This window comes from Gracilinanus agilis, chromosome 2, assembly GCF_016433145.1.
Source record: "Gracilinanus agilis isolate LMUSP501 chromosome 2, AgileGrace, whole genome shotgun sequence".
Classification (NCBI taxonomy): Eukaryota; Metazoa; Chordata; class Mammalia; order Didelphimorphia; family Didelphidae; genus Gracilinanus; species Gracilinanus agilis.
Genome location: NC_058131.1, coordinates 333,236,038 through 333,255,434, shown reverse-complemented (window position 1 = coordinate 333,255,434; position 19,397 = coordinate 333,236,038). Strand labels below are relative to the sequence as shown.

The 19,397-nt window shown below is 42.6% G+C and overlaps 1 protein-coding gene across 1 annotated transcript in view; it reads right to left on the bottom strand.

Annotated features, from left to right (window-relative positions):
• The window catches only part of RSPO4 (R-spondin 4), a 52,122-nt gene that overhangs the window by 17,159 nt on the left and 15,566 nt on the right, over positions 1–19,397 (bottom strand). The window contains exons 2-3 of the mRNA XM_044659779.1: positions 4,385–4,573; positions 2,878–3,032 (exon numbers count right to left, since the gene is read on the bottom strand). Coding sequence (XP_044515714.1) covers positions 2,878–3,032; positions 4,385–4,573 — 344 coding nt within the window. The remainder of the gene's footprint in view (positions 1–2,877; positions 3,033–4,384; positions 4,574–19,397) is intronic.

The window sequence follows — 19,397 nt, the reverse complement described above, 5'->3', positions numbered from 1 at the left end:
GAGGAGAAGAAAGGAAGGAAACAATAAAGTAAATGGTAACTCCTATTTCAAAAGAAAGACTGAAGAACGAAGTGGATTGAGATGGGAGATCCTAGGTTCAAATTGGACCTCAGATACCTCCTAGCTGTGTGACCCTGGGCAAGTCACTTAACTCCTACTGCCTAGCCCTTGCCACTCTTCTGCCTTAGAACCAATACTTAGTATTGATTCTAAGATGGAAAGTAAGGGTTTTAAATAAAAATAATAAAAAAGAATTGGACTTTAGAGGCCAGTTAGCCCAGGTTCTCATTTTATAAATGAGAAAGCTGATCCAAAGAGGTTAAATGAATGGTCTAAAGCAGTGATGGGCAAACTTTTTAAAGTGGGGGCCAAAGGAAATGCTCATCTGTCAGTCTGTTTCTAAGGCAACTCTTTCGAAGTTTCATTGTATTATATCCTACTCATTGTATTTGTCAGATTAGGAATAATGTCTCACAGCCCTATAGAACATTTCAGGAGGCCGCATCTGGCCCGCCAGCCGTAGTTTGCCCATCACTGGTGTAAAGTTACACAAGATAATAAGAGGTAGATCCAGAGTTCAAAAGCAGGCTAAATCTATAACTGGCTTTCAGCCACCATGTCTTCCCAAAGCTATCCTTGCAATAGTTCTATGAGATGGGCTATATATTATTAAACCCATTTCACAGATGGGAAACCAGAGGCCAAGAGCAGTTAAGTGACTTGAGTTGTGCAACTAAGAAGTCTCAGTACTGGAATTAGAGATTGCTTTGGTTAATGGAAAGAGAATAAGTGGGGGCAGCTGGGTAACTCAGTGGATTGAGAGCCAGGCCTAGAGATGGGAGGTCCTAGGTTCAAATATGACCTCAGACTCTTCCCAGCTGTGTGACCCTGGGCAAGTCACTTGACCCCCATTGCCTACCCTTACCACTCTTCTGCCTTGGAGCCAATACACAGTGTTGACTCCAAGACAGAAGGTAAGGGTTTAAAAAAAAAGAGAGAGAGAATAAGTATCAAAGCCAAAAAGATCTGCTAACTGGCTAAGTGAACAGAGTATTCTTGGTCTGGAGTCCAGAAGATCTGAGTTCAAATCCAGTCTCAGCATGTACTAGCTGTATGGCTCTGGGCAAGTCACTTAACTTCTATTTGCCTCTGTTTTCTCATCTGTAAAATGGGAATTAATAGCACCTACCTCCCAGGGTCATTGTTAAGATCAAATGAGATAATAAGTGTAAAGTGATTAGCATAATACTAGGCACACGTTGTTGTTGTTTTTGTTCAGTCGTTTCAGTTCTGCCCAACTATTCAAGATAGTTGAACCCTGTTTGGGGTTTTCTTGGCAAAGACACTGGAGTGCTTTGCAATTTCCTTCTCCAGCTCAGTTTACAAATGAGGAAATTGAGGTCAACAGGGTGACGTGACTTGTCCAGGGTCACATAGCTTGGCATCTAATAGATGCTATATAAATGTTAGCAATTATTATTTAAAACCTATCTCTGAAGCACACTGGCTGTGTGCCATAAGGAAAGGGCAGTGCTCAAGAGCCAGGTAACCCTCTAAGACAGTGATGGGCAAACTACGGCCTGTGGGCCAGATGTGGCCCCCTGAAATGTTCTGTCCAGCTGCAATGAGTAGGATACAATACAATGAAACTTCAAAAGAGTTGCCTTAGAAACAGACTGACAGATGAGCATTTCCTTTCCTTTGGCCCCTCTTTAAAAAGTTTGCCCATCACTGCTTTAAGATGTTAGAGGACATTAGTAGAGGGAAGTTTCCTCACCTGGGAGTTCTCTATATCAGTGAAGTTACAAGCCCAGACTTCATTCCTCTTTTAACTCTTAAGTGCAATGTTTTTTCCAGGCTACTATGTTGAGTGAAGGGGTCTTATCCTCCCATCGCTGATCCTAGAACTTGAGAACTGGAAGGGATAGCAGTGGTCATGTGGACCAACCCTTCCACGGAAGGAATTCCCACGGAAACAGACACAAGTAGTCATCCACCCTCTCCTTGCAAGGAGGGAAAGCCCATCACCTCTCCAGGTTCGTCTCACTGTACTTTGGGACAGCTGCAGAGATTTTCCCTGATATTAGGCCTAAATTTGTCTCTGACTCCTCCCTATGTCTTCTGGTTCTGTCTTTGAACACTAAACAGAATAATCCTTCCTCAGAATGTCAGCCATCCAAATACTTAAAGACAGTTATCATGTTCCCAAGTCTTATCTTCTCCAGGATAAACGAGCTTCTAGTTCCTTCAATAGATAATTAATAACCGTTATTAATTATCACAATAATGATCACCTTTATTAACAAGAATTTATTATTACTCCTTAAGTTCAAAATACTGTCATTTTCTCATTGGATTAAAAAAAATTCTCACCTTCTGTTTTACTATTAATTCTAAGATAAAAGAATGGCAAGGACTAGGTAATTGGGATTAAGTGCCCACAGTCACCCAGCTAGGAAGCATCCCAGGACCTCCTATAGGATCATACCCTCACCTTCCAACTTGGAATCAATACTGTGTGTTGGTTCCAAGGCAGAAGAGCAGTAAGGGCTAGGCAATGGGGGTTAGGTGACTTGCCCAGGGTCACATTGCTAGGAAGTATCTGAGGTCACATTTGAACCCAGGACCTCCTGTCTCAATCCACTGAGTCACCCAGCTTCCCCCTCCAATTGGATCTTAAAAATAGAAGTCCTATGAAGTAGAGAGCACAAATGTGATTTCCCCTCATTCATAGAGAAGGAAACTGAGGTTCAGGAAAAAAGAAATGATTTGTCTAAGATCATGTCAGAAAGTAATAGTAGGACTGAGTCATAATCTCAAGTCATCAAGAAAAAATAGAATAGGGAGGGGGAGAGGAAGGGGAAGGCAGTGGCCTACAGCTTCTGGCTTACCTTGGCATTCCCAGGTGCTCTGGTGGGCAATGGTGCCTGGTGGGCAGGTGGGGGCACACTTCCCTTTGTGCAAAAAAAACCTTTTTTTGCACCGAATGCAGAAGTCTTGGCTGAAACAGCTCTCGCAGGTGGATCCGCATTCTGCAATACAGCAACAGCTTCTGTGATGAGGAACAGTCAGGTAGATACCCCTGCACCCCAACCCAGGACATCAGGAGGAATGGGGGCACACTGTTCATCAGAGATCTTTGGAAAGGTGGGCAAAACAATAGTACAGGCCTCAATGATTCCCATCACAGAATCAAAGAATAATAATAATTGGACTTCATATTGCACTGCAAGTTTTACAAAGTACTTATGTGTCATCTTTTTTGAGGCTCATAACAACCCTGTGAAGTATAGGTTATTGTCTCTATTATACAGTTGAGGAAACTGAGGCGGAGGGCTTCAATAACTAATTCCCTGGCGCTGGACCTCAGTTTTAGTTCCGGTATTGGACTCAATGACTTCTGAGGCTCCTGACAGCTCTGAATCTAGGATCCTAGAATTTGCCATAGTGTCTGAGACAGGATTTGAACTAGGATCTTCCTGACTACAAGTCTTTCCTGACTGCCTCTAGGTCAAAGACTATCAAACTGAAAGGAGACGTTTTGTTGTTGTTCAGTTATTCAGTCACAACCGACTCTTCGTGGCCCCACGGACCATGCAGTCCCTGGTTCTTGGCAAAGAGAATGGAGTGGTTTGCCATTTCCTTCTCTGCTGGATTAAAGTGAACAAAGATTAAGAGACTTGCCCAGGGTAATGTCTGCAGCCAGATTTGAACTCTTGATTCCAGACTCTGGGTCCAGCGCTCTATGCCCTGTGCCATCTAACTGTCTAAAAGTAGCCTTAGGAATCCTGCCAGTGACGGGCAAACTATTCCCCGCGGGCCAGATCCAGGCCGTAGTTTACCCATCACTGCCTTAAGCAATTCCCTAATCGCTGCTTCTGGATGTGGAGGCTAGTGATTAGGGAATTGCTTAAGGCAGTGATGGGTAAACTACGGCCTGGATCTGGCCCGCGGGGAATAGTCTGCCCACGGCCTCGTTTTATAGGAGAACCTCAGTTCAAGGGAAAGGAAAGGACTTTCCCAAGACCACGTGGTGAGAGTGAACCTGGACTTGAAAGCCCAGCCCCAAACTTTTTCCGATATGCAGCGCTAACACCCATATTCCTTTTGGGCTGAGGTTCGAGGCCGAGTCGAAGCTCTCATTTGACTTTAAGCCCAGAGACGTCAAGAGAGTGACTGTACTAAGGCTACAAAGTGAGGCTGGAACCAAATCTCTGTCCCCAGATCCCCAGGTCAGTTGGCCACCAGCTCACTCTTTAAACAGGGTCATGTCGGGCAGAATCAGAGAGAAAGAAGGAGAAAAAAAACAAAACCGTCTGGGACCCGGGCTAGGAGAGGAGCGATGACGGGGAAATGGATGTTCTCGGCCACGCCCCCCACATACTTTTGCACCTGTTGACCTCGTGGCCGCGCACGCCGAAGTAGCCTTGGGGACAGTCGTGGACGCACTTCCCGTACTGGCGGATGCCGTCTCGGCGGATGTGGAGAAAGAGTCGTGGCTGGCAGGTGGAACAGCCGTTTTCCTCGGAGCAGATCAAACAACCGGTGCAATTCTCCTTCAGCCCGGCCCCCACTGTAGGGAGGACCGAGGGGTGGGGGAGAGAAAAGAGAATTAGACGAGGCCAGACTCGGCTTTCGTCGCGGGGGGGAGGGGCGCAGCGAGGGCCGCCACGTCCCGCCTTTCCTCCTGAGCAGCGCCAGGAGGCAGAATAACTTAAGTACCTTTTATTAAAGTACGCGCGGAGCGAGAACGCAGGATTGTACGGGAGGAAGGGAAAAGAAACAGGCGCGCGGCTGAGAGGGGCTCCTTCAGAGCAGATGCTTTTCCCCTCGCTTCATCAAGGCAGTCACCTAGAATAAGCACCAGCACCAGCTATGCCGGGATGCTGGTGATCTGATGTGACCAGTTACTCTTTGCATTAGCAGGGGGAGTTATTTTTTTTAAACCCTTACCTTCTGTCTCAGAATCAATACTATCTATTGTTGCCAAGGCAGGAGAGCGGTAAGGGCTAGGCAGTGGGGGTTAAGTGACTTGCCCAGGGTCACAGTGAATTATTTTTGAAAAGAAACCTTGTTGGGCTCCCTAAATGAGATATTGCCATTATTGTGGGGCCTACAGTGTTACAGTGTTCTGCCTTATTGGTCACTTATATGAGTTGGTGTCTCCCTCAGAAAGTCCCCATTCTGGCACAATCCAGAGAGCCATGAGTAGTATATTGTTCCGTGGAAGAAAGCAGACCCCTTAGAAGGGGACTCATTGGTCTGTATTTATCTTTGAACTGTAGGAAGAAAGTGGGGAAGACTTTGTCATATTAGGAAGAGGGGTCATTGATGACAAAACCTGCCTCTACACAAGGCCATCTGGGCTCTCATCTGAGAGAATAGTTGTAAATTAGCTTTGAGGTATCCATGTCTCTATTTCTCAGCTGTAACCGTGTCAAAGAAGTAAATGAGCAGAGAATGAGAGAGAAAGAGTTGGATTCAACAGAAAAACAAGCCTATGGTACTGGGGTGTAACCCGAAGGAAATAATTCTCAATGTGATCATGATTCCAAGCCATTTATCATAGCGCTTTACAGTTAGCAAAGTGCTTTCATAACCATGATCTTATATGACCCTGTTAGATCTGATCAAATGCCTTTTCCCCAGTGAATCTGCTAGGATACCCATTTTCTTTGGATAGAAACCACTTGACCATAGGGCCAGAATTCTCCAGGAGAGTCAGATAGAGGCAAATACTATGTATTTCTTGGTCTCCAGTTGTCCCTAAGAAACTGGTTACCTGTATGCCCTCTCTCACTACCGACTTGGTATGTTTAAACTGCTAGACTCATAGAAATTTATTATTAAAAGGACTAAGAGCATAATGTAAGACATAGAAGGAGCCTTACCTAGAGTATAGTACATCGAGTATCAGACCTAGAGAATAATTGAGAATATATAATGTTCAAATGGAAAGGAAATCTAGAACATAAAATGTCAGAGCTGGGAGAGACCTTAGAACACAGGATGTCAGAGTTAGAAAAGATCTTAGAACATAGAATGCCAGTTCTTAGGGATCTCAGAACACAGACTATCAGGGCTAGAAGAGATCTTAGAACAAAGAATGTCAGAGCTGGGAAGGGTCTTAGAACATTAAATGTCAGAGCTAGAAGAGACTTTAGAACACAGAATGTCAGAGCTAGAAGAGGCCTTAGAATAGGGGTTGGCAACCTTTTTGGCCATGAGAGCCATAAATGCCACATTTTTTAAAATGTAATTTCATGAGAGCTGTATAGTGCTCACAGTGCGTGCTCCTGTAACAGCGCCTGAAAAAAAATTGACTTTATGGCTCCTGCAGAAAGAGCCATATCTGGCCCTCAAAAGAGCCAGATATGGCTCGAGAGCCATACGTTGCTGACCCCTGCCTTAGAACACAGGATGTCAGAGCTAGAAGAGATCTTAGAACACAGAATGTCAGAGCTGAGATGGGTCTTAGAACATTAAATTTCAGAGATAGAAGAGACCTTAGAACCCAGAATGTCAGAGCTAGAAGAGACCTTAGAACATAGAATGTCAGAGCTGAGATGGGTCTTAGAACATTAAATGTCAGAGCTAGGAGAGACCATAGCACATAGAATGTCAGAGCTGGGAGGGGCCTTGAACAAGATCTAATTTAATTCCCTCAATTTATCAATAGGGAAATTGCGGTCTAGAATAGAGGAGACCTGCTCAAGACCACAGTTGATAGCAAAGCTGGTGAATCAGGCCTTCAGACTTTTAGGCCTAGTCTCTTCCCAACACACCTTTTCTTCTCCCAACCTTCTGTTTTCAAAGTACAGGCCTGCAACAATTATTCCACTACTTTTTGTTTTACTCTAGGGATAATTTTATTTGTCATGTAAGAAAGTAACAAATATCATAGCAGCTAGGTGGCTCAGTGGATAGAGTGCCGGGTGTGAAGTTAGGAAGATCTGAATTAAAATATGGTCTCAGACACTTACTAAGCTGTGTGACCCTGGACAGGTCACTTAGTTTCTGTCTGCCTCAGTTTCCTTATCTGTAAAGTGAGGATAACAGCACTTACTTCCCACAGTTGTAGAGATCAAATGAGATAATGTAAAGCACTTAGCACAGTGCCTGGCACAAAGTGGGTACTTAATAAATACTCCCTAACATAGATCTCCCTATCAAAAATCTCATGTGATATTAAGAAGATCATTTCACCTTTCCAGGTAACTATGTGCCAAACCTCAATTAGTTTCTAAATCTGTTCAAGGAAAAGGTATGACTAGACGTCTGATATCACACCCAGATCTACTATTCTCTATGCTCAGCTCTGGCATTCTATGTTCTACATTTGAAGATTCCTTTCTTTTCACATTCTGAAGCTCTAAGATTCTGTCCAGGTCTAACATTTTCTGTTCTAATATCCCTCCTAGATCTCCCATCCTATCCATTTTGTGATCCACAACAGCTCTCTCTGGTTTCTACATTGTAGTGTCACTTTCTTTTAAGGGCACAGTATTGCTTTGAATCACATCATTGATGAAACTTGTCAGAAAATCTTCTCCCCCTTCATGCTTATTTATTTCCCCTGCCCCTTCCCCTACCTCCCGCTGCCCTGGGCTGAGCAGACTCGGAGTAATGGTGGCTCCCTTTCCCTTTATATCACTTTTTCAAAAGCCAAGGGAATATGGTTTTTATTCTCATGCAGGCTGGAAAGTTCTCCCACGCAGACAGCTCCTCACTGGTGAGGTGTGCTTTTAATAACAGCCTTGTAGCTCTGATTGCAACCTCCCGGAGTGTTCTGAGGGCTACAGATGGGATTGTGGCCCCATGAGACTCTCTTCTTTAATTTCTAATATTCACTTCAGCTCTCCCAACTTCTGCTGTCTCCCAACCAACACCATTTTTGATAAGCAAATTCCTAATTGACCCTCTTAAAAACCCCATACATTACTTTAGAGTTGTTTTCATTCAGTTTAAAAAGCCCTTGGAATATGATCTGATCTATCCCAATGGCATTAGACCTGAGTCTAAGATTCATAGAATTTTGTATCAGTGCTTAAGAATCTAAAATTTTAGGACTTAAGGTTTTAGAATCAAAAGACCTGGGTTCAAACCCCACCTATGATGCCTACTACTCATGTAACCTCATGTATGTTGTTTAACATCCCTGGGCCTCAGTTTCCTCATCTGTAAAATGAAGGAGTTGAATGAGCTGGCCTCTGAGGTTCCTTCTAGCTCTCAATTTATGAACTTATGGATCTCAGGCTCTTGGTTCCTTGTCCCATGTTCTCACTGCTACAATACAAATGCCCCTTTTAAAGAACAAGGGCCAATGAGGCAAGAGAAAGACCTCTGGAGAGCTGGATCCAAGGGACTCCTGATTCCCTATCTAGACCTCCAAAAAGAGCTTCCTTTTTATGATTCCAGTTCCCAGGAGAGTAGAATAAATTGTCCAGGTGGCCCCAGAGGAGCTGTTTTTCATACCAGCAGGAGGCCAGGCCCTTTATCTGCTACAGTCCCAAGAGCTATGTTCAAATCATCCTCAATGCCAATGGATCTTGGTGTATGGAGGAAATTACCCCTGGGAAGAGGCTATCTGTAGGGAAGGCTCAGGGTCCAGCCCCACACAGAGATGTTTTTCCATTTGGCCTCTCCCTTACCTTTCTTGGGCTTCTCTATGATAGTAGGGAATGTGTTGCCTGGATTCCAAGTGAAATCATCAGCATCTCAGTGCTTAGAGTAAATGCCATATTCTAGGGCTAAGACATATGAGATGAATTGTGAACCCTTTGGGGACCAGTTAAAGTTAACCCTAGAGGGAATTGACTAAAGACTGCCTGGTTCCTGGGTCTGGGAGATGAGATTACCTGGTACCAAGTTTGACCTCAGTTTGATGACTAGGACATTCATAGGAAGAGCAACGGGGTGCTCTAGGCCCCAGTGGCATTGGTGATTATTTTTGAGGCTCTCAAAGCTCTTAACAATTTCCCTTCAGGCAGCCAGGAGAAAAACCAGGCATTTATTAGCTATGTAGTCTTGACAAGGCATTTAATCTCTGTCTGCCTCAGTTTCTTCAGCTATAAAACAGCTAAAAATAATACTTACTTTGCAGAGTTGTAAGGATCAAATGAGATAATATTTGTCAAGAGTACTTAGCAGAGCCTGGCACAAAGAAGATGTTATATAAATGCTTTTCCCCTTCCATCCCCTGTTAGCTACTTTTGTGATAATCACACTGGGGGAGGCTCTCAGCACTGAGGGGAGTGGGTCTCAATTCTGGAACCCTGGAGCATTCAAGGACTACTAGTTGCTCCTGGGTGTGCATGTTGGTGGCCAGAGCACTACTTATCTCCTGTTTGTCAGAAGTAGGGTTGAGGCAAGAGGAGGAGAGGAAGGCAAGTGACTTCCTCCCTCCCTTTCCCCATGGCCATGCCCAGTCCCATTCAAGTGATGCCAGAAGCAAATGTGACACTTTGTCACTCTGCTGGCATTATATGGCAAAAAGACTAGCAGTGAGAAGCCCTCAGTTCAAACCCTGTAGCTGTCACTTACCGGTTGTGAGGACTTGGGCAAGTTACCTTCTGCTCTGAGACTCTGTTTCTTCCTCTATAAAATGAGGAGAGTAATCCTGGCCCCTCCAATGTCATGAGGATCGAAGGAAGTAACTAATCTAATTATAATTCTAAAATGTAAAAGTAAGAGGTAATACTAGTAATGATAAAAAGGAACAACAAATGGGGTTTCCTGTCCCCAAATATCTCCCCAAACAACTATGTCATTGTTTGAAATTCTGCTATAAATGACTCATCCCTTTGGGTCTTCAAGATTGTTTTGAGAGTACAAATGGCCCTGAAAACTGATATACCCTCCACTCTAACTCCATTGAAGAGATAGTTGATAGACTATCTAAGAGCAAAGTTCCTTTTCATCAGTCAATAAACTTTGGGGATAGAGCCCCTAAGACTCCTCAAGATTAAGAGAAGAGTTGAGGGGCAAGGGGTTAAAAGGAGGTACAAGGGTATCAAAGACAAAGTTCAACATCTTAGGTCCAATGGAGTCCAAAGGATCCCAGGGACCACAGGAGGAAGCTGGACTTGAATAGAAAAAGAGGAATAGGCAGCCAAAAGCCATCCCAAGGCCAAAGAGAGAAAGAAGGAGAAAGGAGAACAGCCAAGGAGGGAAGAGCTTGAACAGAACTGGGCACAGGCAGGCCAGAGAGAAAAAGTAGCCTCTCACAAAAGAGGGAGAACTAGGTAAGTGGGAGACAGTAAGTTAGCCCAAAAGAGCATGGGGACTGGTTGTGTTTTTGGCTCTATCCCTGACTTTCTCTCTCTCAGAGTTGGTACCTTTATCTTTCAAATAAGGAAATTGGAATAAATGATCTCTAATCATTCTGATCAACAACTTTCCGAGGCCCATATTATATATTCTACATTCTAAGGTCCTTCCAATCCTGATTTTGAATAATCCATGTCAAGGTTTTTTGGGAAATATTTTGGAGTACTGGAGAGGAGTCTTTTGGCCTGGGGACACTGAACTTCCCTTGGCCCCAAATATGTGGGTATCCCCAGCCCCAGATAGGGAACTTAGTGACTTTGCAATGATTTAGTTGTTTTTAATAGTGCCTGACTCTTCATGACCCCATATGGAGTTTTCTTGGCAAAGATACTGGAATGTTTGTTTTTTTCTTTCTCCAGCTCATTTTACAGATGAGGAAACTGAGGTAAACAGTTAGAGAACTTGCCTATGGTCATACAGCTAGTAAGTGTCTGAGACCAGATTTGCACTGGGAAAAATGAGTCTTCCTGACTCCAGGCTTAGCATTTTATACCACCTACCTGCCCCAACTGAATGGATGGGATCGGATTATTCAAAGTAAACCTGATATGAATAATAGAGATTTTTGGCTTTAAGGACTTGTAGTGATTTACAAACATGGTCTTGTTTTATCCTCCCCCAAACCCTGGGATGTCAGGTGCTATTATTCCCTACTTTATAGATGAGGAAACTGTGGCAAGCAGAGGTTGTGTCTTACCTAGGGTCACACAGCTAAAGTTGGTCCCCATCCCATCCAAAGACTCTCTCATGGTACTCAAACATTTAAAGGCCAATACGAAGAGAAAAATTCACCACCACCACCACCACCACCACCACCAAAAATCCTTTCCATGAAATCAGCACTTTTCTTCACGTCTCCTGTGTGTTGAGCTCTTTGCTCTGGGCTGAAGGAGAAACAAAGAGGAACATGACCCAAACTCTGCCTGCTTTCAGAGGCTCGTTTACATTCTAGTTAAAGGGATGGGACTCATGAGCAAAAAATGACTAATAATCCCAGACAGGCTGTGTCCAGTGAGTTCTTGAGAAGCAGAAAGAACCTTAGGACCTCTGAGTGAGTTAGAAGGGACTTTTAAATAGGGAATGTCAAAGCTGGACGAAGCCTTGCAACGAAGAATGCCAGAATTTGAGATGAGAGTAGAATACAGAATAAAAAAGTTGGAAGGGAACATAAAACCTGGGAGAATATCCAAGATGAGGAGAATCATAGAATATAGAATTGTTAAAATTGGAAGGAACTTCAAAGGCAGAACACAGAATACCGATCGTAGAATATAGATTGTTAGAATATGGAGGGATCTTATAAATGACTTGGCCCATTCTCTTCATTTTACAGAAGGAGAAACTGAGACACAAAAAGAGTCAATGTCTTATACAACAGATTAGTGGCAGAGGCAGCACTGAAATTCAGGCCTCCTGAATCTATGTTTTGTTTGTTTGTTAAAGATATCTTATTTTCTCAGTTATGTGTATATTTATTTTATTTTATTTTTTACTAACCCTTATTTTCCATCTCAGAATCAATACTTTGTATTAGTTCCAAGCCAGTAAGTACTAGGCAATGGAGGTTAAGTGACTTGCCCAAGGTCACACAACTGAGAAACGTCTGAGGCCAGATTTGATCTCCCATCTCTAGGTCTGGCTCTCAATCTGCTGAACTGCCCCCATGAATCTCTGTGAAGTATTCTTTTACCACATTCCAGATATCTGGAAGAAAGAAAATGGTTTCATAATCCAAAGAAATGGAGCTATTATGGTGGAATAAATTGGGTGGATATTTTTAGGCAGGACCCTAGTTGAAATCCTCTCCAATCATATTCTAAGGACAACACGCAAAACATGCAACAAGGTTGGATTCCTCCTCCACATTGCTAGGATGAAAAGGAGTTGAGGAGTTAGGGTGGGGAGAGAATCCCTGGGTGGTTGAGCTCATCGAGGCCCTGTTGGGGGTAGGAGTGGGGAAAGAAGATCATGTGGAGGGATGTGTGTGAGATCACACAAAAAGAAATAAGCATCTTAGAGGAGGTGGTTGGCAAAGGATTACTAGGGGCAAACACAGCAGCTCAATGACCCATCCCCTAGCCCCATTCTCCTCCAGAGTCTCGGGGTCTCAGACACTGGGCTGGGATTGTCCCTCTGTGTCTGGGAGCCCCAATCCTGCCTCTTCCCTCTTGGGACTCCGCTTCCCCCTCTCATTAACGATCCACCTTGGACCCATTAGATTGCTCTGGACTCAATTACACATTGGTTTAATGCTTGCAACCTTTGCATCCCAAAGGCTTTACAGCTGCATCTTAAAAAAAGAGCTACAATAAAAATAAACATTCTTCTTTGATTCCTCATTGTATGACCAGCTGGAGATGGGAGAAAGACTCTTCTGTTGATGCTCAGTGACTTTGGGTAAATCATTGCCCCTCCCTGAATCTCAGTTTCCCTATTTGTAAATGGAGAGTAAATGAATCAGATGATCCCCAAGTCCTAGCTCTGATATCTTATGTCTACATTAGCTCTCAACCATCATAATCTCTCAGTCATGCCATAAATCTATTATTATTGTTAATAAATTCATTCTTTTCATCTTTTACTAGAGTTCAGATAGAAAAAGTTCTGGAACAGGCCATCACAATATTGCCACTATTATTTTACGTTTAATGTTCTCTAAACCCTTGTACAAGTGCATAAAACAACTACTTTTTGTAGTTAAGTTAAAATATTAGGATTTAAGCCCGTGATCTTCTGTAGGTTCACAGAAAACATCCCTGGGAGAACTCCCAAAGCAGACAGGAGGATGGGAATAACATGTACCTCATTCTGTCTCTGCATGATTTAGATTTCTTCTGCTAGTCTCTGTATTTGGAAAGTTTTTCATCCCACATAGCTTAGAGACGATAAGTGTTTGCTGTGGCAACATTGATTAACAACATTATTAAATCTTTATGATCCCTATTAAATCAGGGTGACTGTGGGCAACACTCCTATCTGCAAAAGTCGTCCAATTTCCATACAGCTTATTTATGGAATTCTGAAGGTGAGTTTGAAGTCAATATTTGCAATATGGGAGTTAGCAGCTTAACAGTTTGTGAAAGATGTTTGTGACTCTGTAATTTTAGCTACCAGATTGTATCTTTTTTTTTTTTTTTTTAAATCCTTGCCTTCCACCTTAGAATGAATACTAAGTATCAGTACCAAGGCGGATTGGTGGTAAGGGCTAAGTCAGTGATGGCAAATCTTTTAGAGATGGAGTGCTGTGACACCCCCCACCCCAGACTGTGTGCCATGCCCCTCCCCCAACCAAGTGCTGGGCATACCCTACCTCCCACCTTACCCTACACAGGGGAGAGAGGAAGCACTTCCATTGGGCTGCTGGGAGGAGAGGAGGGTGAAGTGAAGAATGTCCTCAATGAGTGTAGAGAGGGGGAGGGGAGTGGTTCAAGCACTCTGCTCCCCTCCAGCTCTGCCGCCTGTGAGCCACCCACCTTACCCACTGTGTGCTCCCATTGGCTACTGGACAGAGGGGTGGGGATGTGAAAAAAATGTCATCAAGCACCATGGAGAGGGGGAGGGGGGCAACTTTGCCCGAGTACCTCTACCTTTCTAGTAATGAACTGGGGAGGAGGGCAGCCACCTTTGGTACCTGTGCCATAGGTTTGCCATCACTGGGTTAGGCAGTTGGGGTTAAGTGACTTGCCCAGGTTCCCACAGCTGGGAGGTATCTGAGATCAAAATTTGAACCCAGGATATCTTGTCTCCAGGCCCAACTCTATTCACTGAGATACTTAGCTCCCCCAGATTATGTCTTGCTATGTATTCATTAGGTGCTCAATTTTAGCAGCCTGCAATGTTGCATGGTTTCTACCATTTTCTTGCATAGTCTGCACTGACCACTAAGTCCAGGCTCTTAAAGGATAGCTTTTCTGTGATTTCTGGTGACAATGACAACAGCAACAGTAACAATAGCTAACATTTATATAACACCTACTATGTGCCAATCACCATTCTAAGTGCTTTACAAATATTTCACTTGATTTTTTTTAACTCTTACCTTCTCTCTTAGAATCAATACTGTGTATTGGTTCTAAGGTAGAAGAGCAATAAGGGCTAGGCATGGGGATTAAGTGACTTGCCCAGGGTCACACAGCTAGGAAGTGTCAGGCCAGATTTGAACCCAGGACCTTCAATCTCTGGGCCTGGTGTTCTATCCACTGAACTACCTAGCTGCCCCTGTCTCATTTGGTCTCCACAATAACCCTGAGAAGTAGATACAATTATTCCCAGTTTTACAGATCAGAAAACTGAGACAAACAGGGTTAAGTGACTTGCCCAAGGCCACACAGCTAGTAAGTATCTGAGGTTCCATTTGAACTTAGGTCTTCCTGATTCTATGCCTTGTACTCTATCAAGTGCTGCATTGGCGGCACATTTCTGTGAATTAATCTTCATGATCTAGACATTTGTTTGATATTTTTGTAGGTATATTGTTTTACTATTATCATCATCACTATTGTCTCATTCCCTTTTATTTTTTTTTAATTTTTTTAAAATTTTAAACCCTTAACTTCTGTGTATTGACTTATAGGTGGAAGATTGGCAAGGGTAGGCAATGGGGGTCAAGTGACTTGCCCAGGGTCACACAGCTGGAAAGTGTCTGAGGCTGGATTTGAACCTAGGACCTCCTGTCTCTAGGCCTGACTCTCAGAGATCCACTGAGCTACCCAGCTGCCCCCCCCTTTTATTTTTTTGATAGTGTTCAGATCATGTATAAAATTGTTAATCTTTTACATTTTATCTTCTATCAGCATGTGGACAAAATAACTTTTATAGTTGGATAAAAGTATTAGAATTCTTATTATTCAGGGAGTAATAATCCCTTCTATTTGCATAGTGCTTAATAGTTTCTACATAGTACTTTATATATACTACCTGTGTACTAGTACATGTAGTACTTTACAATTTGTATGTCCTTGTTCAGTTGTGTCTAGTTCTTTATGACCCAATGGACCATAGCACATGGGATTTCCTTGGCAAAGATACTGGAGTGTTTTGCCATTTCCTTCTCTAGTGGATTAAGGAAAACAGAGGTTAAGTGACTTGCCTAGGGTCACACAGCTGCTAAGTTACTGAGGCTAGATTTGAACTTGTGTCTTCCTGATTCCAGGCCCAGTGCTCTATCCACTGAGCCACCTCGCTGCCTCTATAATTTGTAATTTTGAGTCTAATTTGAAACTCACGATAGCCCTGAGAGAGAGGCAAAGGAAGGTCCATGATCCTACACTGTACAGTTAAGGTAAGTGAGTAATAGAGAAATAAAGTGTTATAAATAAAGTCTAAGGTTACTCATTGAACTGGGAATAGCTGTAGGACTGGAACCCAGGCCTCCTATCTTCCAGTCCTAGTCTCCTGTAAGGATAAAGGATAATGGACTAGTCTTGTGGAAAGATTAGGAAGTTCCTGCATTTGGAGAACTACCTTGGAGGAGATGTTTCCCTGAAGTGCTGAGACCAATCTGGCTGAGGACTTGGTTAAGGTAAATCCAAGGGGTTTTCATCTGGGACTTTGGGTTCACCTAGGAAGCCAACCCCAGACTGGGAAAGGACTCAGTCCATCTGTGAGTCCTGTATCCTTAGCCTTTTGGAGACAATCTATAATATTTAGGTTAAGTAAGGTAGTCAGATAGTTTTGGGTTCTAGATAGATCACGGAGTGGGTAAGAAGGGATTGAGAAGATCTGAAGAGCATTCCCTGTGAGGGGAGCAGATAAGGTTGGGTGGAGATTAGTTTTTAGGGACAGTTTTCTATAATCTCAAGGGGTTTGTGCTTTGCTGTCCAGGGGAGGTTCCTAGTTGGGTTTTTCCATTGCCAATCCATCTAGGTCCTTCCCCAATCAATCTGTCTCCTGTTGGGGGTAGATTTCTTTTTCACTCCATCTTCTATACCATACCAATAAGAATTTATTTGGTCTTTTTGATAACATTAATAAATTCATGATGTATAAAAATCTTGCACATAAACTGTATCTTTTTTTTAACCCTTACCTTCTATCTGAGAATCAATACTAAGTATGGGTTTCAAGGCTGAAGAGTAGGGCTAGTCTTAAGTGACTTGCCCAGGGTCACACAACTAGGAAGTGTCTGAGGCCACATTTGAACCCAGGACTTCTCACCTCTAGGCCGGGCTCTCTAACCACTGAACCATCAAGCTGTTCCTGAACATTTTTTTTAAACAAAAAGACAAAATTATGTTCAGAAAAGCTGAGAACTCGACTATTAGGAGCTAATTCTTGCATAGTGGAATACCATGGGATTTGGGGTCAGAAGCCCAGCATTCAAATCCTGGCCATGTTAACTACATATATGAACTTAGTCCAATTCCTTTCCCTCTCTGAGCCCGTTTCTCCTCTCTAAAATGAAGGGACTATATTGGAAGTTCCTTCAGATGCAATCCAGCTCTCAAAAATCCAACGGGCTCCAGACCGAAGACCTTGTTCAGGAATGGTCTCCATCATGCATGGTTCTCTCTCTGGGGTGGCACTGAGTCACTCTTCAAACTCCAAGCATGGGATGAGTCACAATGATGTCTTTCTAGGTCTAGACCTCAAAGCAAGTTTTATCCCTCCCAGGAAATGGTAGTGGTGAGGGGGCAGGAAGGCCTGAGAAGATCAGCCCCAAAGAGACATATGGCATCAGGTGCGAGAGACCAGATGGCAAATTGGTCCATGACGGGGGTAGGAGGAGGCCAGCCAAGAACAGTGAACACTTCTCAGAGTATAAGACCATGGGAAACAGCAGCTGGGGCAGCAGCACTACGGCCTTACCCGCCCTTACTGCCCCTGAGGCCAGAAGCTGACCGAGAAGGGTCAGTGCCCCAACCCTAATGACTCACCATCATCCTATCTATGGACACAGCCCATATGTCTGTGCTTTTGCCTATATTATTCCTGATTCCCAACCTTCCCCTTCCACCCATTCTTTATCTGTTCACACACTTCCAATTCCTGAAGGCTCAGCTTCAAGGCTACCTCCTTGGAATGCTCACCATCCCCATCATCACATTTCTATAGCATCCTTAAGGTTGGTAAAACATCTAGAACTTGGAAATACACATTTCACAGGTAATGGAATTGATGTTCTGAGGAGTTATAGGCTCTCCCTAAGGTTTTGTAATTAAATTTGGAACCAAGATGAAGAGGGCACCTAGGGAGCACAGTGCCAGACCTAGTTGGGAGTCAGGAGACCTGGGTTCAAATTTGGCCTCAGACACTTCCTAGCTGTGTGACCTTGCATAAGTCACTTAACCCTTAATGCTTAGGCCTCGATACTTTTGTCTTAGACCTGATACTAAGACAGGTGGTTAGGGTTTAAAAAAAAAAGAACCAAGATGAAACTCAGGCTTCTTGACTGTGATGGAATCAGTCTGGTTGTCTACCCCTTAGGTTGTGAGCTCACAGAAGGCAGGAATGGAGTATTAGTTCTATTTCTATCTTTCCTAGTAAATCACAAAGTGTACTATATACAGTAATCACCTAATACATGTTCATTGAAATTAAGGCAACTGTTTTCTGTTAACATCTTGGCATCTTTTGCAACTCTATTAACTAGAGAAATAAAAATCAAAGCAACTCTGAAGTTCTCCTTCACAGCTTTCAGGTTGGCAAAGATAATAATAAAAGGAAAAGGACAAATGTCGAAGGAACTCTGGGAAAACAGGTACAATAATCAAATTGGTCAAGTGATTTATTACTTAAATTAAAGTTAGGAATGTGAATTGATCTGGCCAGGAACTTGGAATTAGGCCCCAAACTATTAAATCTTACATTCCCTTTGACCTAGCAATACTATCATTAGACTTATACCCCCAAGACATCAAAGAAAGAAGAAAAGGGCCCAGATGGACAAAAAGATTTATAGCAGTTCTTCTTGAGGTGACAAAGAAATGGAAACTAAGGAGGTGCCCATCTACCAAGGGATGGCCAAAAAGATGACGGTCTTTCAATGTGATGGAATACCATCACACTATAAAAAATGATGAAAGGGCTGATTTCAGAGGAACATGAAATATTATATGAACCAATGCTGAGTGCAGGAAACAGCACCAAGAGAACAATTCATGTAATAACAACATCGTAACAAGAAACAACTCTAAAAGATAAGAACTCTGATCAATGCCATGGCCCACCATAATTAGAGGCTATATGAAGAAGCATGTTACCTCCCCTGTGGCAGAGACATGATGGACTCAGTGTATCAAATAAGACAGATTTTTTTGGATGTGACAGATTTGGCAATTTGTTTTGCTCAACTATAAGTACTTATTACCAGTATTTTCTTTTTCTTTTCCTTTATAGGGGAAGATGGGGTGAGAGAATAGATTTTTTTAAATTTTAAAAAAATAAAATAAAGATTAAAGTAGGGATATCCTGAGGTAAAAGTGTAAAATAAAGAAGTACTTTAAATATAAAAATAAGTATTCCACTTTTTAACTTCTCTGATCCCTACTCCTATTAGGTACCCAGGCCCCTCATGCTATATTAGGACCTTTCCTTCAGATATGAGAGTGATTAGAGCTGTTAATAATATTACTTTATGAGGAAACAATTATAGTATTTATTTGATGTTTTGTCTTAATAAGGTCAAAATTATTTTAAAGTAAGTATGTGGGTCAGTTAGGTGGCTAAGTGGATTGAGAGCCAAGCCTAGAGACAGGAGGTCTTAGATTCAAATTTGGCCTCAGACACTTCCTAGCTGTATGATCCTGGACAAGTCACTTAACCCCTGTTGCCTAACCCCTTTCCTCTCTTCTTCCTTGGAACCAATATTTAGTATTGATTCTAAAACAGAATGGTAAGAGTTTAAAAATTAATAAATAATTTTAGTTAATATATTAAATAACAAAATAGAAATAATATAACATACAAAGATAAAATAAAATATAAAATAAAATAATTAATATATTAATTAATTGATAAATAATTTTTAAAAATCCTGGTCTCCATCTATGCCCATTTAGGTGATGATCCTTACATTCTTCTTCTTAAGGGGTAAATTCCCAATCTTCTCTAACTTTGCTTTTAATTTG